Source organism: Schistocerca gregaria, chromosome X (genome assembly GCF_023897955.1).
Source record: "Schistocerca gregaria isolate iqSchGreg1 chromosome X, iqSchGreg1.2, whole genome shotgun sequence".
NCBI classification, from domain to species: Eukaryota; Metazoa; Arthropoda; class Insecta; order Orthoptera; family Acrididae; genus Schistocerca; species Schistocerca gregaria.
The window spans coordinates 26,257,668-26,284,035 of NC_064931.1; the positions used below are offsets into that span (position 1 = coordinate 26,257,668).

A 26,368-nucleotide genomic window follows, 5' to 3' on the forward strand; every position below is an offset into this window, starting at 1 on the left:
AGATTACTGTTGAGCACAACATGCTTGACTTAAGTGATTGTTTCACAAGTTGTGCCATTTGGATCTTCCCTCTTGTTGCACATTTGAATAAAATGAGTATATCATTGTAAAAATAATCATGTCATGGACTAAAGTAGGACTCAAATTGTAGTTGTTACAACAGTAAAACAAATGAAATGTCTGTGTTGTTTACTCCATTAACATGCAAATGTCTGCTACTTTCCCCACACAGTGTAGATACATATCAACACAAATATGAAGATATTGTGTGAAAAGAAATTCTCTTTAGCAATGCATTACACTATTCTTTTTTATTTATGGTTCCATGGCACTGAAAATTTCTTAAAGCAATTTATCATCTTGCTAAGGCCATTCGTTTTATTTTGAAGTAAACACTATTTCAGTGTGTAGTAATTTGCTAATTTCACCCCAGTGGGTCATATCAAAGATCTGTAGCTTCATAATGCCCAACTGGGTGATATTAGCTAATAGTTAAAAAATGAAATAAAGTGTATATTAAGAAAAGAACAGCATACACAGGAAAATGGCTTCTTTTAAGATACCACAATATCATAACTCTAAAAACATTTCTTAGCAACATATTGGAAACACTTTTTTATTAATAGTACTGTTTATTAACTCAAACAACTTTTCTATTGTATTTCACTTTTTTAAGTTGTGGCAGCATTGTATTGAGTAACATGTCACAGCACAGAAATTTTCCTCTTTCTTTCCAGCCAGCTATAACAATGAAATATCTGTAATAATGTACATAATATGGTTATTTATTTGTTATCACTGTCTGGAAATACAGAGAAAAAATTTATAGCTTCTCATTTGACTTTATGAGGCTGTCTGAGCCCCATTCCAGACTTGTGTGAGGTAGTCACTGAGAGCATAACTCAAAAACTTTGCATCACTAGCCAGAAATGATAACCATTCTGCTATAGGGGGAATTAGTTGAGTGGTGATGTTTCAGCAGCTGGAGAAGTTGAACCAAATGATTTAAATATATGTTTAAAATGACACACAAGATGTATAATTATTGTAACAACAACAATATTTTTATTTATTATGAAAAAGGGAGTAATCTTTGGTTAATACACTAAATTTTAGAATGTAATTTCGTTCAGACACTGTAGTGTCATTGTAAATACATTAAGTATACTTGATCATGCATTCCACTCATCTTTACAAACATAAAGAAAAAATGTATAAAAATCACATAATTTTAAAAAAACTGAACTAACTCATAAATGAATGTGTGTAACATTTTGGTTGAGAAATAATGCTAACTAAATGGGTGACATTTTATTTGCTGCAGTGATCATTTTGATAATGCCCTCTGTTACATTTTAGCAAACATTTTATCAACTTGATATGTCTACAGATATTAATATGTTAATTATTATTTTATAATTGTGAGCACACAGAGAAAGATTATCTCCAATTTTAGACTGACATATAAAGTCTGTGAACAAATCATTATTTGTTACTTAGAAATAATGATTTGAGGCAAGTCTCACATTGTTGAGGTTTTAAATTTTGTTGATTGCTTATTCCAGGTCATTGTAAATGTTCACAAAGTGTTATCAGTGGATAATGTCTGAACGACTAATGGCATGCATTTAAATACACATTACTTCAGTCAACTGATTGTTGGCTGGGATAGGTATATTCTTAGCATAGTAAATGGTGTATAGTCTAGATGTTATACATCTTTTGTTCTGTTTTAGAGAATGAAAGTGTTGTAGTGTGCTACTTTTGTAAGCCTCAAAAAAATATTTCACATATTTTCTTAGTTTGTGCCTGAATTATTGTGGCCAACAAAATTGTTGAGAGGTAATTTGGGATATAACTTTGCAAGTTTCAGTGGAATAAAATATGTGCTAAAATGTAGCATAAAAATAAAAATTACTGATGCATCTACATTCTTATAATTAAAAATGATGAAGGGGCTCAAGTATAAATGAGAATTTCATGTAATTTTTTCACATCAGTCAACATATGTCATATTTTGAGGAATGCCATATCACATCGCCCATACCTCTTAAGCCATTCATCATCACATTGTCCATGCATGAAGGGCACATCACTTTTTGTCATTTTCAAAATACTTAAGTACTTTTTTTAGGCATGGATTTCTGTCACAACCAAATGTGTATGGTCGGGCAAGACCATTTTTTGGCCAGAAAATTTCTACAAATGTGACGTTAATGCTCACATAAAATAAATGGAGATATAGGTAGATTTAGTATGTGGCTTTTATTGTCACCTGCCTTTGCTACCTACCCAGTTTAGAAATATGAATGTTGAAAAATTATTTTCACCTACATATGAAATGCTGAAAACTATTTCAGATTCTCATTTTAAAACGTAAATATTTTGTTACAGAGGTGATGTGAGAAAGGGATGAAAGAACAAATACAGAATCACTCTTCCAGTCCCTCATATTTTCTTTGTGCTATAGTTGATCAATTACTGATTCATGTATTGAAGTTCCATAATACTGCAATCCAAAAGAGAGAATGGGAGGGAAGAATGCAAGTTAATGTTCACCAACTAATATTTGGAGTATCACTATCCTCATTTTAGGTAGATATTGGGACAAATCGAAGAGCAACAAGCAATATGTTGTAGTTACATAACAACCCTCATTTATATTTGAACCTCTCACACATTAAACTCAGCAAAAATGTTACAATTTTATTAACCTCTTTTAATAAGAGTTCTTACATGATTTTAATCTGAACATGCTAATTAGTCACAAATATTATAATACTGTAGTATAAAATTTTATGACAAGGAATATTTAAATCAAGGTACACTTATCAGCACATGAAATTGTTTTTAATGAATTTCATGACTTGTTGAGAAAGTACCCTGCAAAATGAAATGCTTTGGACATAAAATTTTATCAGAAAAATTATTGAAACTTAAGCAGGAATATTAATTCATGGGGAGTAGTTAAATCTTTCTTATTTGTATGACAGGTTATTGAAAGATTTCAGTTCTAAGCTACCAAGTAAAAACCAGAAAACACCTAGATTGAGTTGTTTAGCACACAAAGAACTGGAGAAATGTGGACTGATAATAAACTTATGAAGCACAAATTTAGGTTTACTTTCATGAGAGAACTTGGGAGGCACAGAATAAAAACTGATTTCTGTAAGAGACACACTGAGTTCATTTAATGTGTGTTTAAATTACTCTAGTTTTTCATAAAGATGTTGGATTCTATTTAAATATTAAAAGAGAAATAATTAACAAATATAGTTAGCATACATCGAGGAACATCATATTTTGAAATGCAGTTTTAATACAGATATTTGTCAAAGACCTAAACCAAATGGCGATGAACAGTTTCTAGAATAGTGATAAAAAATTCTTAGAAATAATTATAATGAAATCACAAAGTATCTAACAACTTCTTATTGGAATGCTTTTTCATATTCTGCGAGACATTTCACACTATAAAAAGGTTTCTACAATTAGCTAACATCCACACTATTCCAGGCATCTTAATTTTTACAGTTGAGCATAGACTCTACAAATTTATGCACCACTGGATTCACACTTTGCAGCATGGGTAACTGTCTATTGAGCAAATCACTCAGAATATTGCATTAATCATATTGTCTTACAGACAGAAATAAATGCTGTTTCCATAAACACCACAAAAATTTTCAGCACCAGTACATTAAAATATAAGAGGGAAAAATCCTGTAATACCACATTCAGTAGCATTCTAAGAAATAAATACTGATAATAGAAGCTTACTAAGTTTATCAGTGATTCTTAATTTTAGAACTGAACTGATATTTTTATCACAGCTAAATAAATACTATATCCACATCAAATGACTTTTTTTTATATGGAAAATTCACACTTTTAACTTATTATCAATATATTTTTCCATATCTAATAGTAACTATCTTATAACCAACCTTGACACAGGTGGATTAGTACATCTTTGGTGAGGAATTTGAATCAGTACTCTAAAAGACAATCTTACAACATACTTACAGGAGTTGTAAATATTACTGTTTCTACTACTGAGCTAATGTCAGTGGCACAGTTCTATATATGACATTTGGCATACATTTTACTGAATAGTAATGAACAAGGCAAAAAACTTTTCAGGTTCACATGATAGACCTGGTTTCCCAGTGACACTACATTGTAAATACTACACTGTCAACATGTTAAATGATGGGAACATTACATTTGAATTTTTGTTTTTCATTTATACTATTACATGGGTCTGCATTGGCAGTTCTGATATGTTTACTCACAATCATGTGAGTGTCGACAACAAAACATTATCACCATTACTGATTAAAATCCTTCAGAATTTTGTTTTTCGAACGTAGCCTCTTGAATTTCTATTATGAGAATAGGTAATTATCTTCATATAGAAAGTGCTTTGTTATTATTGAAATTTCAGCATAATTATTTGTTTTCTGCAAAAAATATTCACAACCTTGTATTTTAAACACGTATTTTGTACTACTTGTTTTTTTAGCCTTTCCTACTTTTGAGCTGAATATTTTTATATAATATATTATGTTGTTGATTCTGCATATAGCTGTTGAAAAATTATAAAAAAACCATGCCACCATATGTATTATAGCACAATCATAATAGGAAAGTTCTGGTAGAATGTAAATTTAGGTGTGAAGGAGACCACTCACCAAATGGTAGAAATGTTGAGTTATCAACAGGCACACAGAAAAGAGAACACACAAGCACACATGCTCTCTCTCTCTCTCTCTCTCTCTCTCTCTCTCTCTCTCTCTCTCTCTCTCTCTCTCTCTCTCTGTAGTTTATCTTTCTCTTTTGTGTGTAGCTGTTGATGACTCTATGATTTTGCTATTCGGTGATAGGACAGTTAGCTTCATATAATAATTCTCTGAAGCAACATGAAAAATTGTATATATGTACAGAGGTGTCAAATGATAGCAATCAGTGTAAATTATATTGAATAATTTTAATAATACTGCTATAATGGATTTTGGTATACTCCTTTGACCTTCATTTCACCTGTTTCGTCAGCTCCCCACATAGAGCAAAAAATTGTGCTTTTGTATGCATACAGTTTCAGAAATTATTGTGCAGAAAATTTCCACCCTTCACTTATTATGAAATCATCAATGCCACTATCAGTCTACAACAGATTTCTTTTGAAAATAAAATGTTCTGAATTCCTCATTTTCTCTACATGCTTACATCTTTATTGAATTCTTGTGCAAAATTTGGGTGTTACTGCTCCTGACAAGTGGTTTACTTGTATTTTTAGTTTGAACCACTATCCTGAGAGTAAAGCTATTTTAGCTTGTATAAATTTTTGTTGTGTCTTCAGTAACATCTGATGTGATGCGTACATAATATGAATGTTCATCAGTATTATTGAAATATATACCAGACTTATGGGCTGGGGCTCTTATGGCAGCTAGAAGTACCTATACAGATGGGATTAAATCCTATATCAAACACTGGAGATTCTTACATTTGCTGTACAAATTAAATATTATTTAGTTTCTCAGAAATGAAGGTGTCAAACTACTCTAGATTTTGACCAGACTCTATAAATGGTTTGGGACGCTAATTGATCAAAAACATTAAGTTTTGGGTTGAATTAAAACGTTTGCTTTACTTATTGTACTCAGTAAACAGTCCATCTGTTAACACGTTCATTGCTGTATCTGCTTGTGCATATGTTATTGTCACATATTTGGGCCCCAAACGGGATTATCAAGATGGGGACAGTTCAACAACAATGTAACAGGTGAGTAGTACATGTGTAATTATCTGCTGGAGTGCTTGATACATATCTCTACTAAAGAAAATCACAAAGCAAATTAACAAACTGCTTTTTATCACTCATCAGCATATGTGAAAGTAGTCTTGGTTTGTATCTGAATGGCTCTCAGACATAATATATAAACTACATTAAATCAAACTACAAATTTTAGCATCTTATCTTACAAGTTCCTTTTACATGATGTTGTAGGATAGTAATGTAATACAGAAAATTATGTGTAATCTTGGATACTGAGAGCTACAGAAGTGTCTAGATGAAACAGAATGCAAGCAGTGGAAAGTGTATATCTGATAAAAATTTCTGAGTATTAGATACAGGACTAGTCAAGAGACGATTGTTCATTACTCATTTAATAAGAAGTGATGTGCCAAGATCAGCTGATCTTGTGAACGACAACTCCTTATTCAGTCCCAGATCTTCATGTTATATCAAGCCTTTGCCCCCCCCCCCCCCTCCTCAATATTCAATTACTTTACATTACACTTTTCTTTCTGTTTACCCATGTAGTTTTACTTCCCTTCTCAGACAGCCATTGGCAATAATCCAGCTATTAATCATCTCCAATTTTAACAGTACTTTGACATCTAATCAGTACACTGTACCTCTTGTGCTGATGTTCCACTGATGGCATTATACATCCTGTACCATGTAGAGTGTGTGTCTGTTGGACATAAAGTTATGAGTTACTTTTTCTTCTCATTTCCATGCCCCTATACTCTTTAATAATATTTTTGTGTAATTTTAAAGTGCTGTACCATCTTTTTCATGGTTATAGTATGGATAAAAAAATTCTGTGTTTATATTGAAGCTTTCTCCTAATTTGACTGCAAGAGAGATTAAACTGAATGGAATGCACTGATATACTGGAATGAAATCTGTATTGTTCATCCTCACTGCGAAGCCAAATTTCAAAGAAATTGAATATAATGTAGGTGCACATACATTAGATAAGAAACCATTTCATTCACCATAGCTGACCTAACCCTATTAGACATTAAATAGCATATTCTCTGTCTGCTGTTAAATTGTACAATATGTACAAGTTATTTTCTCAGGTTAATTATCATTATTCTCTCCAGAATGATATGACTATCTATCTTACAAGATGCAGGTGAAAGCCACATTTTGCAGCATGTTGTAGTGGTATTATACTTAACATGGAAACATGTTATCAGCTAGTAATATGAAACTGATTCTCTTTTAAATCAGCATCTTTTCTCAAATTTCATTATTCATGAGTAACCTTTCGCCAAGATCCGCTAGTACAAGTTCCTGGACCTCGCCACCACTCATTTATATCACGATATGCTTTGGCTGGAAAATCATCATGAAGGAGTGCACAAAGACGACAGAAGAAGTATGTGTTAATGAACTCTCCAGTGCCCTTCCAACGAAAATAAGAATTATACAGCTCATCATCTGTGTCAAGTTGATGTAAGTAGGCTGCTAGTTCTTTAGCAGAGGCAAATTCATCAACATGGATGTAGGAACGCTCTGGAGCATTTCGTGCGTAGTCTTCAGGTCTTGCTCCCATAACTACAGGCAGAACATTCCTCCTGCAAAATAAAAGTAGAGAATTATGAATCTTTATCATGTCAACCATCCAGCACCACACTCAAGCAGTTATATGCATCAAGTACAATGGCAGAGAGTCTTACAATAAAATCAATTTGACAACTAGTTTCTTTACTTCACAGTGACATATTTGTGAACTGTAGTGTAAATGTTATTCTGAATTAATTATACATGATAACCAACAGGAAGAATCAAAAGTGTTGTTGTAGTTCGTTAACATAACTCGAATAACCATAGCTACATCTGTACTGTAACCTGCTCTTTTTTGTTGTATGTAGAAATTTTATATTGTAGACAAAATTCGAAATGCTACACATAGCTACTATTGTATGGCAGCAAAACTTGGTAGATATTGTAATGGGTTTTTGTGTTGTGTTTACATAAAAGTTTATACCAGGCATGATGAGCCTTTGCTGACCTATGAGTCTGATTCACAGTTACTTAAATTCATGGGCCACCTTGTCACGTGATGTGGCAGCAGTGCTCCTATCGTATAAAGTCAAAGCTATAGCATCTGTGACGTTAATCTTTATGGAGTAACACATCAATATCAATGGCACCTCTTTCCTGACATGCCAAGCCAACAAATTATTTCTCAACACACATTTTTGAGATTATATCCATTCTTTTCATCCCATCATCAGATGTATACATTTATTTATGCATCATGAACATTATATCTTTAGTTACAATGTTTTGCAGAAGTTGTCTTAAAAGCTTCCACTAAAAAATTGTGCAACACTGTTAGTAAAGAAACAATGTTCACAACATGTAAAAAACTGTAACCATCTGAAGATAGGTTTCCAGGCATCTTGAAATGTCATTATGGGAAAACACTGCTTATATACATTCCTGGTTGCAGTTAATTAATTGAAAATCACATTCAGTTTCAACAGTTGCAATGTTCTAATACATTCTACAATGGACAAGAATTATTTACTAATGCTAATATGAGAAAGACTGGAAAAAAATATGTCAGTGGTGATAGGCAGTTCCAGTCGGCAAGTAATTAAGTAACTTTGTGTATTTCTTCTGCAGGCCAGATTGAAACCATTGCAGGCCAGATGTGACCCATGGGCCATCGCTTGCCCACATGTTGTTTGTACTGATGTGCACAGGTTCTTTATGGCTGATTACACTCAGACCACGTAAGCTGACATACCGGATGATCAAAAAGTCAGTATAAATTTGAAAACTGAATAAATCATGGAATAATGTAGATAGAGAGATACAAATCGAAACACATGCTTGGAATGACATGGGGTTTTATTAGAACGAAAAAAATACAAAAGCTCAAAAAATGTCCGACAGATGGTGCTTCATCTGATCAGAATAACAATAATTAGCATAACAAAGTAAGACAAAGCAAATATGATGTTCTTTACAGAAAATGCTCAATATGTTCACCATCATTCCTCACAATAACTGTAGTCGAGGAATAATGTTGTGAACAGCACTGTAAAGCATGTCCGGAGTCATGGTGAGGCATTGACATCGGATGTTGTCTTCCAGCATCCCTAGAGATGTCGATCGATCATGATACACTTGTGACTTCAGGTGACCTCAAAGCCAATAACTGCACGGACTGAAGTCTGGGGACCTGGGAGGCCAAGCATGACAAAAGTGGTGGCTGAGCACACGATCATCACCAAACGACGCATGCTAGAGATCTTTCACGTGTCTAGCAGTATGGGGTGGAGCGCCATCCTGTATGAACATCGTATATTACAGCAGGTGTTTATCAGCCAGGCTGGGGATGATGCGATTCTGTAACATATTGGCGTACCTCTCACCCGTCACGGTAGCAGTTACAAAACCAGAATCATGCATTTCCTCAAAGAAAAAAAGCCCGATAACAGTAGATGTGGTAAGTCCAACCCATACTGTGAGTTTTTTGTCATGCAATGGAGTTTCCACGACAGTTCTAGGATTTTCGGTAGCCCAAATTCTACAGTTGTGGGCGTTTACAGACTCTCGGAGCATAAAACAAGCTATGTTGGTTGACAACACGTTACTCAACCAATCATCATCTTCCACCATCTTTTGAAACGCCCACACCGCAAATGCTCTCTGCTTCACCAAATTGCCCAGTTCATGATGCCGGTGGATTTTTTACGGATAGCATCAGAGGGTACGCCTAAGTGCCAACCAAACAGTAGTGTATGGAATGCTGGCGTGAAGTGCGACTGCACGAGCGCTGACTTCCCCGTACATAGATGAACCCGCTACAGTCTCCATTTCTTTCTGAACTGTCTCAGCAGCATTATGCCTTGTGCTTGGTCGGCCACTACGGGATCTATCGTCTTAACAACCTGTGGCTTTGAACTTTGAAATCATTCTCGCCACAGCGGCATTTGTCAACAGACCTTTACCCAATGTTAAAAAATATATCGGCTCGACCACTTGTATATAGATAACACTAAGATTTACATGTTTTGGAAGTCAAGCTTCCATCACCAGAATAATAAAAAGTAAAAGAACCTGTTAAAACTCGCTAAAATGGAACATGCACCAGACACAATAAGTGGTTGAGCCGATATATTTTTTAACATTGACATTCACAACCACGACCTCTCATCCAGTATGTATAAAATCAAAGGATCATTACCCATTTGAATCCCCTATGGCGATAGGATCGTAATGCTGAATTAGCACATTTCCCAGTCTGATAGTACAGCTTCACCAAAAGCACCTTTTCGGGTAATGTCAACATGCTGCAACTGCTGGCACATCTGATTCTCTCACTCATTACAGCTCCTTTTATACATGATTGTTATGTGCAGTCACTGACGTTTTGCTGTCTGGCGCCATCTGTCAGGCGTTTGGTGAACCTTTTTTTTTTCCTTAAAAATATCATTCCAAGCATGTGTGTTAATTTTCACCTCTCTATCTACATTATCCTGTGGTTTATTAAGTTTTCAAATTAATACTGACTTTTTGATCACCCGGTACATCTCATTTATGGGGAGAAATGATAGAACAGTCAAACAGCAAGGCACCTTCATGCAGAAAAATTTCCAGGGAGGAGGTTACCACATCATATCACATTTCAAGGAATTAATGAATTAATGGCATTGTTCATTGACATGGATCCCTTTGGCTAGACTAATGGGAAACTGGTAGATCTTGAAGCGTGCGAACTGTTCAGTTTGAGGAAGCTGTGTTACAACAAACTGAGGACAACCTCAGCACCAGTACACAGTCCATTACCAAGGTGGTAATACCTCCAAACCAGTATGTGGACTGCCTTGTGTGAAACGGACATGCATCCATTCAGGTGAGAGGAGATACAAAACCTACCAGCTGATTATTTTCCCCAGCACATGAAGTTTTGCCAATGGCACCCATACCAACCAGTAATCATCAAATGTTCACTTTGTTTTCTACCAAGGCTGCTTTCACAAACGAAGGAATGTTTAACAGCCACAATAGCCATGCCTGGGAGTTGGAAAATCCTGAGGTTACTCATGTATTCCTCATCAACAGATATTTTCCATAAATGTGTGTGGCGGTATTGTTCATGAACATCTAATTGGGGGTGAATCTTCTCCCCAACATGCTTACTGGAGAAAATTGCCATGTCTTTCTGCATTAAGTATTACCAGAAATGTTGGAGAATTTCCCACTATTGGTCAGAGAGTGATTATAATTCTAGAATAACAGGGCTGTACGACACAATGCACTCGATGTTAGAGGACATTTAGACAATGTTTTCCACAACTTTTCGACCCTGATCTCACTCCTATGGATTTCTTTTTTTTTGGGGGGGGGGGGGTGGAGCTTGTGGTGTCTGAGACACCAACAGACACTCAAAAAGAGCTGTTTGTCCATGTGGCTGAAGCTGCACCCAGGATTCATGAAACATCTCTTTGTTTTGAGTGTGCTAGACAATCATTAGCACAAAGATACCAGTTGTGTGTTGTTGTAAATGGACAACATTTTCAGCAATGTCTCTAAAAGAATATTCTTCACATGGCAGTTTGAATACTTTCTCTGGACTTCACTATTGTCTAAACTTTCATGTACCCTTAGCAGAGAATGATTCCAGTTGTGTCTGCCAGAGATGGTGGTCATGTGTGCATGAGATGTGTTTGCTTTCATGAATGGATGTTTGTGTGTTTCCTTTTCTGAAGGAGGCTTTTACTGAAAGCTAATGTGATTGTGTCTTTTTCATTGTGCATGTCTGCAACTCTACATGTCATCCTAATGGTGAGTAGCAATCTATCTTTTCCCTGTAACAGTGATATTCCAACATGGAATTTCCATTGTTTGATTTTACAATGGTCTCTTGTTTTGCTTGAGATAATGTTCTCATTGCTATATTTTGCAATAAAAGCACTCTTGCAGGCTGCAGAGTGGCCTCACAGCTGCAGCCCATAGCTGATGTGCCTGCAGAACATTGCATACAATGCTATCAGTAGGTACTGTTTTGATATTATAATTTATAGTTTTACTCAAGAGGTAGAGTACCCATGGAAGTTTGGAACATGTTTAGTGTGCTGTTGCCAGGTTAACTTGGTATCAATTAAAAAACCTCATCAAATTCTGCATGTTTTTTTGAATAATTTTCATCCTGCTAACAATGAACCAGGCCTTGGCCTCATTGAGTAGGACTTTTGCTTGTTGAACAGCCTGATTTTATTTTATTTATTTTCGAGTTCCGTGGGTCCTTGACGCGAACGTATCGCTAGGATGTAGAACGTGTCAGGTTATTACAGTAATAGCCACATATAGATGATCATGAGGCAACCAATTTAACATATAAAAACAGATACATGAAAAAGGACATCCACATGTCAAATAATTCCACACCAAAATTCAGATAACAACACAGATAATAGTACAGTAATGACATAGATGATTGCATAAATAATACTGCAGTAATGACAGATGATTACAAAAACAAATTTAAAGTAGGCCTAATTCATCTAAAAAATATTTTGCCAACAAGTGATATGCAAATCTCCATAATCAGTTCTATTAGAAATGCATAAAATTAAACACAAATTCAAGAAGTATTACACATTATCAAAGAATTCCTGTAAAGAATAGAAAGAATTATCCAAAAGATAAAGTTTTAGGTCAGTTTTGAATTTAGTAAGGTCCCCTATGACTGACTTGATATGGACAGGAAGTTTATTGAACACTTTTATACTTGAATAATGAACTCCTTTCTGTACCATGCTGAGATTTTTTAAATCATTGTGAAGATCATGTTTTCTTCTTGTCATTGTGAACATGGTACACACTATTCATTTTGTAAATTGCATAATTTTTGTTCACGAAGCACATTAGTGATAAGATGTATTGACAAGGCATGGTGAGGATCCCCAGCTGTTTGAATAAATTTTTGCAAGAAGATCTAGGATGCACTCTGCTCATAATCATGATTACTCTCTTCTGTGCAACAAAGACTTTATTTGCTTGTGGTTGATTTTCCCAGAATATGACGCCATATGTCTTAAATGAATGGAAATAACTAACATATGTAGTTTTGATTGTTTCCATGTCACAAACAGATGCAACTGAGCGAATGGCAAATGCTGCTGAATTCAGTCTTTTACATAGGTCAGTGATGTGGACAGACCAGTTTAGTTTGTTATTAATGTATAAACCCAGAAATTTGGAAGATGCAACTTTCACTATTTCTTTGTCTCCACATTTTATTTCAACATTTTCCAATTTTTTGTTTACTATTTGAAACTGAATGAAATGTGTCTTACTAACTTTGAGGGACAGACCATTTGCAGTGAGACAATCTAGAACTTCTTGGAATATAGTGATTGCAGTGTTCTGTAGACTGCAGTTGGGTACCTTGTCAATCATAATGGTTGTGTCATCTGCAAATAGGGTGAAGTGTGCTTCTTAGGCCACACACCATGGGAGGTCATTTACAAAGATTCAGAAAAGTAAGGGCCCAGGCACCGAGCCCTGCGGCACTCCACATTTTAATGTACCCCAATCAGAGCTGGCAGGTGCGTTTGCACAACCGTTGAATACTTCTTTCTGATTTCTGTCATCTAGATATGGCTCAAACCACTTCCCTACTTTATCTTTTAAGCCATAATGCTCAGCCTGTCTTAGTAGAACCCTTTGATCTACACAGATGAATACAATTGACAGATCAAGAAAGATTCTAACTGGTGACATTTTGTTGTTTATTGATTCAAGGAGTTGGTTGACAAATGAGAAAATAGCTTGTTCAGTTGAGAACATAGGAGAGTATATTTATTACCCATTTAGTGTTTCTCTTTTACATGATTTTTATAAGCACTAAATGTTTGTATATCATATAATTTACATATAAATATATGTATGAAATGTGGTCCACACTTTTAAAGTATCAAAACCAGTTTAATTTTCTGACTTGAGTACTATATGACACAAAATCAGAAACAAATGAAATACTGCTTCTATTTAAATCACTGTTTCATATTGTAGCTCTGTGAAACTATTTTACTTCATACCATCCTCCATGACAGAAAGCTGAGAGGGGACTTAAAAAAGCGAGTTTCACATTATTATGGCAGGCCAGATACCTTTTATTGCACTCTTCAAAGTGACACAGTTACATTACACTGTTGTTCTACATAGACACAAAGACTCTGTAAGCAACAGTTAGAATGTTCTACCAATTGTTCAGTTGCTCAATGATGGAAATTTACTCGTTGGCCACAGAGCCATCGGGAAACCAGTGTGTGAAAATCTTCTTCCTAGAAAAATCTCTTTTCCCTCAGACGTTCATTCATCTTGCCAAAAAGGTGCAAATCTCAAGGTGCAAGATCTTCCTTCCTTTCCAGTCAGCATCACCCATGTCGTGGTCAAATTGTTGGCACTACTTCACAATGGCTAGACACAATATTGAATTTGGTCTATATATTGCCAGATTTTCATGATAAATCTGTGTCAAATATATGTCTTTTGCTCACAAGAATCATATTATCCTTCATACTTCAACTTTGGAGCACATTTGCAGCTGCTGTACCATTTCATTCCCACACTGTCATGCTCGTGTTATCCATACCGTAGCAGAATTGTGTCTGCACAAAGCACAGAACATGTATTACTATCAGGCAATGTGCCACTCTTGTTGCCCAGTGGTGTTCATGTGGGATGACTTGTAACTTACTTTCTGAACTCCCTATATACTATTGTAGCAAGAATGGCAGATACTAGTAAAGCAAAAGTGCAGAACAGTGATCAGTTACTGTAAGTGCTTACAGGAAGAAACTGTCAGAAGGGATATGTAGTAATTGAGTGAGTACATATTATTTACTATAGGCTCATTAATCTCTGGCCTGAAAGAAATCATCATCGAAAGATGTCATGAACACTGAAACCAAAACAAGATGGCAAATTGGGATTTTTTTCTGTCCCTTTGTTACCAACACAGCAGCCAGATTAGATACTGTAATGTCAGTTAATGAATTGGTACTGACATTTATGTCTTAAATGGTGCCGAAAAGTCACTATTTTCAACACATTCATCAAGTTCTTAGAGTAAAAGAGGTAATTCAGTAATTTCCTGAACTCAAAGTATGGGATGAGTATTTCATATGCTGTCAAAGGTAAATTCCTTCTCCTAATGAGAACCTTAATACTGAAAGAGCTAATGATTAGTCTGATGCTTTTCAGGCAGAATGAAGTGTTTACTTGTGATATTCGTCTCCTTCAAGTATCCTTAAGTTTGGTATGTGCCCACATTAAAACGAAAACAATATTTGTCATAGTCTTTAGACCATTATGGCCATTTCTAATCACAGGTTCATCAACCACAAGATTTAGTCAGGGAAAGTGAGGACAATGACAAATACTTTTGATAATTCCTGCTATCCGTTAGGAGATACAGGATTGTGAACCCGCCCCAACTCTGGTCTGTCCTTTCTGTAAAATGAAGAAGGATGATACCATCACATAATAACGACAGATTTCATAATTGCGGAGCCAAATAACCAGGCACATGTGTACCACTCTTTGCTCTAAACAGGAAGTGGATGAACGTGTAACCGAGCTAGGTAGTACAATGATTAAGACACTGAACTTGCCTTCAGAAGGAGGGGTAAAACCTGACGTTACAGATCAGAAACGGAGCGAGTAAGAGTTTAATGTTGTGAGTTGCATACTCCACGAATCAAGGCGCCGCTGTTCCTCCAGTGATAACGGGCTTCCTTCGTTCCCACTTTAATTTCGCGAGTATGACTGTGGCGCCGCGGTCGCTACATACTCGTCGACTCGTTCTCTCTTGCGGTAGCGTGCAGGAGTGTAAGGCTAGTCGTGACTGTTTTATTGTTAGTAAGGAAGAAGAGTACGCGATCTTGCTGCTGTAAAGTAGCCCTGACAAGGCGAAATGACCAGTTGTCGGGATCAGATGGCCTCTAATGAAGCTGTGTTCTGTGAGACTGTGGGGGTATAAGGAGCAGTCCAATTGCTGCAAAGTACACTACTGCAAATCTGTTCCGTTAGAGGAGGAGCAATGTCTGCTATACGTTTCATGCAATAGTTCATGCTTTATAAGAAAAACATAAAAAATTCGTCCAGTGAAAAAAAGGTTGTATTCTACCTCCGCCACTAGAAAACATAAGTGCTACTTGAAACGAAAACTGGGTAAAGAGCATCACATTATATCCCTGCGACAAGAAACGAGCTATTTCTGTATTCATTTGGTCATGGCAACTTGCGCTTTTGGGCTAACGGTGAGTTGTGTAGTTTGTCATTCATTTCTGCAATTTACTATAGTAATTAATCACCATTTAGAGACTGCACTTCATTCTCATGTCATGTTTTGTGGAACCATCTTCATAGATTCGGTGACGCCTCGAAAGCGTGTATATGTGAACGTAACTGTTAGACATTCTCTGAAATATTAAAATAAATTTACAGCAATCTTCGACAAAGTTTTGTATATGTGTAAACAGAACAAATTGCACTGCTAACCGATCAGATATTACATTGGTATACAATAAATGTCTGTCTTTTAGGATGGTCGGAAACTTTGTGACGTTTCATCTTTCACTTTAGAATGACTATGAAACCGAAATCATGAATGTGTGAAATAAATGAATAATAATTTACATGTTAATGGCGGAAATTGTGTACGTAACGGGAACGCTGGCGATTCCGTGGTTATACTTGTGAAATCGTGTGCTCGCTCTCCTTTCCGTGTGCGAGTTGAGTCCACTTGTGTACCCGACAACAGACTCGAGCCCGTTTTACACAAGCGACTTTCTGATCAAAATCGACTACTCAGAGTTCGTGCACTTTTTATGCCTACTTGTAAATCAGCAACCAACCACGACGTGAGTGTGTCTGTGACGTCAGTGATCCATAGACCGTGCCGAGTGAGAAGTTACAAATTCCGAGTATGCTGCTCCTTGCGCATGCGCTAAACGAGGAACTTCAGGTGCGTGTGCTTTAGGTAACGAGTGGACTGCGGCGGAAACTTACGAGTCGAGTCTGCGGACACACGCAGATGGCGAGTTTGGAGATGAAGTCACAGGACTCGCTGGTGAGTTTGACGCGGGTATACGGACCTCATTTCTGATCTCTAGCTTTTGCCAGCTTCACAGTATCAGTTAAGGCAAATGCCAGGATAGTTTCATTGAAAAGGACAGGGACAATTTCCTTCCCCACACTTCGCCAATCCAAGCTTGCATTCTGTCACAATGACCTCATCATCAGTGAGATATCAAACCCAAATATTCATTTTTCTTGATTATGAACAGGTACTCTGATCTACAGGCCTAACGAGCGGAACTCTCTGGGCGAGCGGTTCTAGGAGCATCAGTCCGGAACCACGCTGCTGCTACAGTTCGAATTCTGCCTCGGGCATTGACGTGTAGTTCTACGTTTAGGGGACTGATGACCTCAGATGTTAAGTGCCGTGGTGCTTGGAGCCATTTGAACCATTTTTGGGGAATTCTCTCTATTCATGAATATGCCTCAAATTGGATTACAAAGTGGTATTTGATTGGTTGAAAAGCCAATGTTATCCGTTAAACATACCTGAAAGAGATACATTCGGATGAGGTAGTGTCTGTAATGAGGCTGGATGCTATATTTTTATGTGGATTCACATACCAGTACACGCGGAACTTTAAGCGTGGAGGTCTGTAGGGATGGTCTTTTTATATCTCACCTCACTCGTGATGCTACATATGTCATATGAAGCTGACTTATTATTTTGTACATTTCAGACAAGTTGTAAATAAATTATTTGCACAGTCGTCCCATGTGTTCACACTTCCCCCTTCCTTGTCTTGCTCGAACTTGTACTCTAATGACTTCATCTTCAGTTAGATGTAAATCCTCATCTTCCATCCTCTCTTCTTTTCATCACACGTGCCACCTTTTTTGTTGCCTTAATTATTTGGTTTTACGTTTATTTGTGGAAACCATGTGCAGAACTATTCAGACAGATTGGAGCCCTAGTTCGTCGTTTCAGTATGTGATATTAATTTTCGTCATATCTTCACTCTGTTAGTATTCATTTCCAGTAATTGCTGCGAATGTTTGTACAAGCCATGTGTTCATGGTCCTGACTAGTCTGGAATGTGATTTAATCACGGTAATTTGTACTAGTAGACTTTCTAGAACGGGTTAAGTAAGGGAATATCTATCAGTAGAACTTTTCAGGATTCAGAGTTACGTGTGGACATCCCAATGGAAGTGTTGCTGGTCAGTCTTCGTGTCGACACGAGCACATCCCCAAGCTCACGACAGTACAGTACAGCACATGCGCGAGGGTATTTCACACCAAGAGTCCAGCGATTTTCTGTCCTATTCCATTCGTGTATCGATCGAGAGGAAAACTACTGTATAAAGGTCGAACACGAGCGAAATTCAGAGATTTTCAGTAATGTTTTCTGAGTATTTTGGTATGACGAATCGCTGCACTACGTTGGATCGTTCCAAAGTAATTGCATTTAACTTGTTTCCCCACATTTATATTCGCATATGTATTGCATTGAAAATAAGTGCACAATAGTGCGAATGTCTAGTACTCAGCCACGATGTTAGTGCTCTTTGCCGTTATTTGATATACGCAGTGACGTTACAGTAAAAAAGTACAATGGTGCCTAAGGAAAACACATTGCACTACCAAGGCTTTCATGTCAATTGTGCATATAGTATCAAGCCCGATTACCCACAGACTCACGATGAGCCGACAGAAGTGCCCTTACTCCCACGTGCAATAATATTGTGGTCAACTAATACGATATGCGCTGCGTGTCTCGTTTGGATAATAATCTTGTTCCGTTCACTCACGGTACCTGCTGTTAGCAACTGTAACCACTTTATGTAATTATGGAAGTAAGGTTCTCCCTTGTGCACACACAAATTTGTGTTTGCTCAGGGCAAAACCCATGTTTCCGTAATTATGTATTAGTACGCAAACGTGGACAAGAAGGGTGCTTCAACCACACGATGAATAAGCTACAACTTTACTCTCCGTCCTAAAGCTTGCACTAAGTATTGCTCGATTGTCTCTAACGTTCTTTTTTTAGTTTTACCGGTACGCTAAAGTGAACCACTGCAGTATGTATAAGTGTCTCACGAAGAGTTGGCAAATATGAATCCCGTCTATGGTTTCACTGAACGCTACAGAAGGGGGCACAGTGACACTACAGTGACGTGACGGAAGTCATGGGATACCTCCTAATATCGTGTCGGGCTTCCTTTCGTAGTGCAGCAACTCGACATGGCATGAACTCAACATGCCGTTGGAAGTTCCATGCAAAAATATTGAGTCATGTTGCCTCTACAGCCGTCCAGAACTGCGAAAGTGTTGTCGGTGCAGCATTTTTTGCATGAACTGACCACTCGATTATGTCCTATAAAAGTTGGATCGGACTCATGTTGGGCGGTCTGAGTGGCCAAATCATTCACTCGAGTTGTCCAGAATGTTCTTCAAACCAGTCGAGAACGACTGGTGACACAGCGCATTGTCATCCAAAAAAATTTCCATCGTTGATTGGCTATAAATCGTCTCCAAGCAGCCGAACATAACAATTTTCAGTAAATGATCGGTTCACTTGGACCAGAGGACCCAGTCCATTCCATGCAAACACAAACCGCACCAGCTTGCACAGTGCCTGGTTGACAATTTGGGTTAATGGCTTCGTGGGGTCTGCACCACACTCGAATCTTACAATCAGCTGTAACCAATTGAAATCGGGACTCATCTGACCAGCCCACTGTTTTCCAGTCGTCTAGGATCCAACCGAGATTGTGACGACCCCTGGAGAGGCGCTGCAAGCGATGTTCTGGTCGTAGCAAAGGGATTCGCGTCGGTCGTTTGCTGCCATAGCCCATTAATGCCAAATTTTTTCGCGCTGCCCTAACGGATACGTCCGTCGTATGTCGCACATTAATTTCTGAGGTTATTTCACGTAGTGCTGCTTGTCTGTTAGCAGTGAAAACTCTGCGCAAACGCCGCTGTCTCGGTAGTTACGTGAAGGCCGTCGGCCACTGCGTTGTCCGTGGTGAGAGATACTGCCTGAAATTTGGTATTCTCGGTACATTTTTGACACTGTGGATCTCAGAATATTGAATTTCCTAGCGATTTCCGGAACTGAATGTCCTATTCGTCTAGCTCAGAAGCTTTCGCGTTGAAAGTCTGTTAATTCCCGTCGAACGGCCATAATCACGTCGGAAACGTTTTCACATGAATCAACTCGGTACAATAACAGCTCCGCCTATGCACTGTCCTTTCATACATTTTGTACGTCATACTACGGCAATCTGTATACGTGCGTATCGCTATCCCATGACTTCTGTCATCTCAGTATATACCAAAATACTTAAAAAATATCCCTGAAGAACCTCTGAAGTGTTGTCAATGGAGATTAGGTTCACCCCGCATGTGCCTCTGTATACGCCCTGATCTCGCTTACCTTATTCTCATGATATCTGCGTGAGATTTATGACGACGGCAGCAGAACAGTAGCACAGCCTTTTGCAGGTATCGGTTCTTAATTTACCCAACAGGATTTTACGAGACACCGTCACTGTCTTGCTAAGAGTACTATTTAAGATCCCTGAGAACCTTTGTTACATTATGATATGGCCTATACCTACTTGCTACAGAGCTAACAGAAAATTTTTTAATTCGGTCCGTATCTGTTGCCATGCTTACTTCACAAATTTTCAATACAGTGGGGAAGCAGTCGAGAACTGATCACACTAGCGTCTTATGTGAGGTTTCTGTACACATTCACTGCACCTCCCCAGGACCCTTCCAATCAACCAAAGTCTTCATTTTGCCTTTCTTACTACCTACAGACATTTAAGGTGTTCTCCTCTAATCTTTCTTTGTTGTAAGCACTGTCGTGTAGTTATCCACTGGTGGATGATGATGATGATGATGATGATGATGATGATGATGATGATGATGATGATGATAGGCGCTTAACATCGTGGTCAAGAGCGCCCGTACAAGTTCCTAGTATTTCGATTTCCAGTCTCGGTACTGCTCGAATGATGATGAGATGATGAGGACAACACAAACACCCAGTCCCCGACCGGAGAAAATCCCCGACCTGGCCGGGAATCGACTCCGTGATCCAGAGGCAGCAACGCTAGCTACTGGACCACGAGCTGCGGACTCCAGTGGTGGAGAGAGCTGTCATACACCAAGTGGAAATTCTGTCCAAATCTTTCTGCTTTCCCTGACGGTCGTCCAACGATGTTCGTGTAGACAACAGCAATCTGACAGTGCTGCTGACATTACTTGGCTGTTTGATAAATCGTTTATATATATTGAGAGCATTAACGCTTGTCTCGGAACACACTCGATGTTATTTTCGTTTCTGTTGAATGTGTGCCATCCAGTAGGCCTATAACGTACTGCTTTTTATTAGTCGAGTCATCCGCATATGTACAAAGATAATCAGTTTCATATTTTTAGTATTAATCAAGAATATGGTACTGACCAATGCTTTTTTAAAATGGAGGAAGACAGACTCTACCTACTCACTTGCATCTACTATTTGCAAGATATTTTGTGTGAATAAAGCAAACTTTTTTCCTCACGAGTGGTTTTTTCCCTGCCAGTAGCTTCTTGTACTTCATCAATGTGAGAATGTTGGAGCTTAAAATATGTTCTAGAACCTTACAACCGTTAGCGAAATAGACCTGCAATTTCGTGCGTCTTTCGTTTTATCCGTTTAGAAAACGGAAGTGACCTGCGTTATTTTCCAATCATGTGGAACTATTCGTTGCGCTTGAGATTCTCGATAAACACGAACTAGGAAAGAATTTAATTCCGCAGCGAATTATATATAAAATGTAGTAGGAATTATGTTCGGGCCTGGTGCTTTGTTCAGATTGAATAGTCCGAAGGAGGAGGAGATCAGTATTTAACGTCCCGTCGACATTGAGATCATTAGGGATGGAGCACAAACTCGGATTAGGGAAGGATGGCGGAGGAAAGCGGCCGTGCCTTTTCGAAGGAATCATCCCGGCATTTGGCTTAAGCGATTTAGGGAAAGCACGGGAAATCTAAATCTAGATGGCTGGACGCGCGTCTGAATCGTCGTCCTCAAGAATGAGAGTCCAGTGTGCTAAACATTGCGCGACCTCGCTCGGTGAGTAGTCTGAACTGTTTGCAATGACAGGGCTACCTGTTTCGATATGCAGTGTATGCACTCAGACATTGGTAATGGCAGTACCCTTATGTATGAGTATAGACTGCGCAAAAAAAGACTTATCACTTTTTTGTAACCCTGTAATCGTCTCCCAAGTTTGCAATTTGGCTCAAAGATGCCTACACCCTTCCTCTGTCATGGTGCAAAAGCGTGGCGCCCTGAGACGTTACTCTCGGTTTCCGAGACGCTTCAGGCAGCAATGTGTCGACACACGCGAAGAAAGGCCACAGCTCAGAAGTTCACATGTGCGTTTATGGTGTCACATTAGCACCAAATTTCACCACAATTCCGCCCAACGCCATCGTGGATGTGTCACATGATAGGAAGGTCGTCACAGCCCCTCTTATCCACATTTCACCCGTTATTTTGACGTCTCTGAGATGGACGTCAGAATCGCGACACCCAGCGTTGAAATACGCCGTTTTCTTATGGGTGGCCGAGGAAAACATTTCAGACGAAGATACACTACCGCTCAGAAACAAAACGAAAAGCGTCAGGAGGTGGCATAAAGGGCGTCAGTGAAAGCGCCGTTTCCATCATGGCGTTGATTGCCACACCCTAAACTAAGGACATCGTGATGCTGCAACCCCGCTGAACGCGATCTAAACCCTTTCGAGGGTAGTGCGACCGCAATTTTTGCTTTGGTATACAATGTGGAATCACTAGGAACCATTCAAAATCAACCGACGAAATTTGAACCTGATCTGAAGCGGCAAAGGGTGTTTATGCTTTGATTTACACATGAATAAAATAGCAAAGGGTCCGTCTAAGACCCCCAGTTTGGCAACACATACCTTTGTGTAGCATGTAAGAAATGTACCTGTCAAGTACTCCGACACCCATTCAGCTGAGTGATGCCAGAATGTTGCTCCCACCCCTGAGGGCAGGAAACCCCACCTAAGGTGTGTCATAGGGGCTGTGTGCCCTCAGGTGCTAGAACAGCTCTGAGCCACCATTCAGCTGAATCGATGTCTTAAGTCTCTCGAGGTACATTTTTAATGTTCTCAAAACATGGGTGGCACCGACAGTGTTGCCGAACTGGGGTCTTTGAGGACCCTTCGCAATTATATTCGTGTACATTTCAATGTTGCACCCGTCCATGATCATGCCACAGCTTGATCATACCACAGGAGGACGCGAAACAAGGGGGCTGAAAAAGTATAAACACCCTTTGCTACTTTGGATCACATTCAAATTTCGTCGAATGATTTTGAACGGCCCCTAGTGGTTCCACCCTGTGTACAAGAGCAAAAATAGTGGTCGCATTACCTTCCAAAGGGGTCAGATCACGTTCAATGTGGTTGCAGCTCCACGATGTCCTTAGCATAGAGTTGAATCGTCCGGGGGTGTCAGCAGTTTCGAACGTTGCCAAGAACATCGTCTTGTTGCTCATCGCACTGCGAGCTGTCGTTATCAACCGGGGAATGTATGGGAATGAACGCCGCAAGGGAAGGGATGGTTTCACCTGCTGAGGGTTTTTCACGATATTCTGAGCGGCTGTGTGTCTCAAATGTTTTCCTCGGCCAGATATAAGAAAACATCGTGATTTCAACACTGGGCTTCGCGGTGATAACCTCCACTGCAGAGGTGTCAAGAGAAGCTATGAGATGTGAGGACGACCTTCCCATCGTCTGATACGCCCACACTGGTGTTGGACAAAATTTTGGTGAAATTTGGTGCCACTGTGGCATCATAAGCACACCCTTCCCCTCACCTGAACTTTCAGCTGTGGCCTTTTTTCGCATGTCGCTGTTGCTGTCGCCAAGCCCAGGGATGAATCGCAGGGCGCCACGCTTTTGCACCGTTGCAGGGAAAGGCAAGAGGCACCTTTGAGGAATTTTTTAGACTTATGCGTCACAATGAGAGACAATTACGGGGTTTCCAAAAGTCATAAGTTCTTGTGTGCAGTGTATTTTTTAAATGTAATAATAATGTTTGAGAGCTAACTGCTCAAGTGGTGCGTTTTCCACACGTTTAACAGATATATTTAACATTTTTTTTTTTTTTTTACAGTTTAGCGAGTACAAATACTGCGCGTTGAAAGCTGTTCTCTTCAGCTTGATAATGTTAGACTGTTTGCTGGATTGGGTTTCAAATACAGGTTTCTGTATTTAGTGAGTAGTGCGCTTATTAATCGCGTCACTGACATGGTTTGACGAAGGTTTAGCTTGCCATAGCCTTCTCCTAATTTTTCTGAAATTCACAGAATCTCTCCCATTCTGCTCCGTCATCTGCACGGATTGGGGAGAACAGGAATTGGGGGTGGGAGAAAGATAGATACCGCCTATAGGAAAATTAAAAAGTCCTTTGGAGAAAAGAGAAGCAGCTGTACGAATATCAAGAGCTCAGATGAAAAACAAGTCCTAAGCAAAGAAGGGAAAGGTAAAAGATGGAAGGGGCATACAGGTTCTCAAAATAAGTGTCGAATACTTCGAGAGGTGGTAGTATCATCGAAACAAGAAAGATGAGTACCATGTACTTTCTGAGATAAACACATGTTTATAGGAAGGGTTGCGGACATCAGCACAGTCGTTGCATTGGCGCTCCGTCAAATGTGTCGGCAGGATATCATGGCGTCTTACTCACAGTACTCTACCAACCATCAGGCGGTCTGCAGTCAGTTGTGTGGTTAGAGCTGTGTTGTAGGCAACGTTAGTTTTCGTCGTGCTTGTGTGCGTTGTTGTACAGTACTGTCAACCCTGAGTGCGTATAATTGTCTTTTACCTCATTCCAAACGCGGATTAACTTATGTGTTTACTCTTATTGCGCTGTTTGTACGTACAAATGGCGTAGTACATTTACGTTTTCTTTCTTTCATCACTTGTTAGCAGCAGAAGCCTTCTATTCGACAAGTGAAATGGCGGATACGATATTCTGCTATGGTTTAAGAAATGGCCGTAGCTTGCGAACTAGTGCCCTCTGGGCTAGAAAATATCTGCAGTGCAGACTGCCCTCTGATAACCTGTTCGGCAGACTTCTCCAGCGTCTTAGGGACACACATACCCTTGCACCTCATTAAACTGACAGTGGAAGGCCTCGCACAGTCCTCACGACTGACATCGAGGAGCGTGTGCTACGTTCGGTGAAAGAAACCCCTAGGACTAGTGTGCGACAATTAGCAGCAGCAGAAGGCGTGTTCTCTCTCTCTCTTATCTGGGGGGTACCTCATGAGCAATTGCTGTATCCATATCATCTACAGTGCGTTCAGGCCATAAGGCTACAGGACCATCATGGCAGGCGACGGTTCTGTCAATGGCTATTGCAGAGGTGTGCCGCAGATCCACTGTTCACATCCAATATTTTATTTACCGACGAGGCAGGGTTCACAAGAGGTGGTGTTGTAAATTCCCATAACCAGACTGTACGGGCAGATGTAAATCCCCGAGCAATTCAGGAAAGAGGGAATCGACACCGCTTGTCAATCAACGTATGGGCAGGCGTACTTGGCGATAGGTTAATAGGGCCATACGTGCTACCACATAGGTTAACTGGGAGGGCGGGGGGGGGGGGGGAAGGGGGTTACTATCTGGACTTTCTTATTAATGTGTTGCCTACCTTGCTGAAGGCTGTGCCACTGGAGCAACGAATACAAGTATGGGTCATTTATGATGGTAATTCAGCACACTTCCGTCGCAATGTGCGCGAACATTTGGTGAAGACATTTCAGGACCACTGGGTTGGTCGGGGAGGGGGGGGGGGAGGGGGGGGCACAACTTAACCTGCTCTTTCCCCATTCCTAAATCCCCTAGGCTTTCGGTTATGGAGCCACTTAAAGGAATTGGTCTACGCCACGCCAACCAACAATGTGGGGACACTACAGGGTCGGGTCTTCAATGTGTGCCAGCAGGTACAACAACAATCGGGCATACTTCAAACGGTGCATCATTCCTTACGGAGGAGGGGAGAGGGGTGCATTGTCATGAATTGACGCCACGTTGAACACATCCTGTAGACATGTGTTCATCACAGAAAGTATGCACTTCCAGACCCATGTTTACTGGACTTATCTCAGAGAGTATGCATTTTCGGACCCATGTTTACTGGACTTATTTTACTTGTTTCGAAGAGTACTACTACCTCTCAAAGTATTAGACACTTTTTTAAACACCTTGTATAGAGGGATTATAAAAATAAATGAAAGTAAGCCGGTATTATAAAAAGGAAATATAGATTAGATGAAGATGAGATGGGAGATATGATACTGAGAGGAGAATTTGACAGATCACTGGAAGTCGAAACAACGCCCCTGAAGCAGACGACATTCCGTCAGAAGTACTGGTATGCTTGGGAGTCCAACCATAACATAACTATCCTAGCTGGTGTG

At 39.2% G+C, this 26,368-nt stretch overlaps 1 protein-coding gene across 5 annotated transcripts in view; it reads right to left on the reverse strand.

Moving 5' to 3' along the window:
• Positions 1 to 1,037: 1,037 nt before the first annotated feature.
• LOC126297701 (glycoprotein 3-alpha-L-fucosyltransferase A-like) overlaps positions 1,038 to 26,368 on the reverse strand; it is a 663,635-nt gene continuing 638,304 nt past the window's right edge. For all 5 annotated transcript variants that reach the window (XM_049988827.1, XM_049988825.1, XM_049988826.1 and 2 more), the window contains one exon: positions 1,038 to 7,380. In XM_049988827.1, coding sequence (XP_049844784.1) covers positions 7,053 to 7,380 — 328 coding nt within the window. In that variant the 3' untranslated portion in view covers positions 1,038 to 7,052. The remainder of the gene's footprint in view (positions 7,381 to 26,368) is intronic.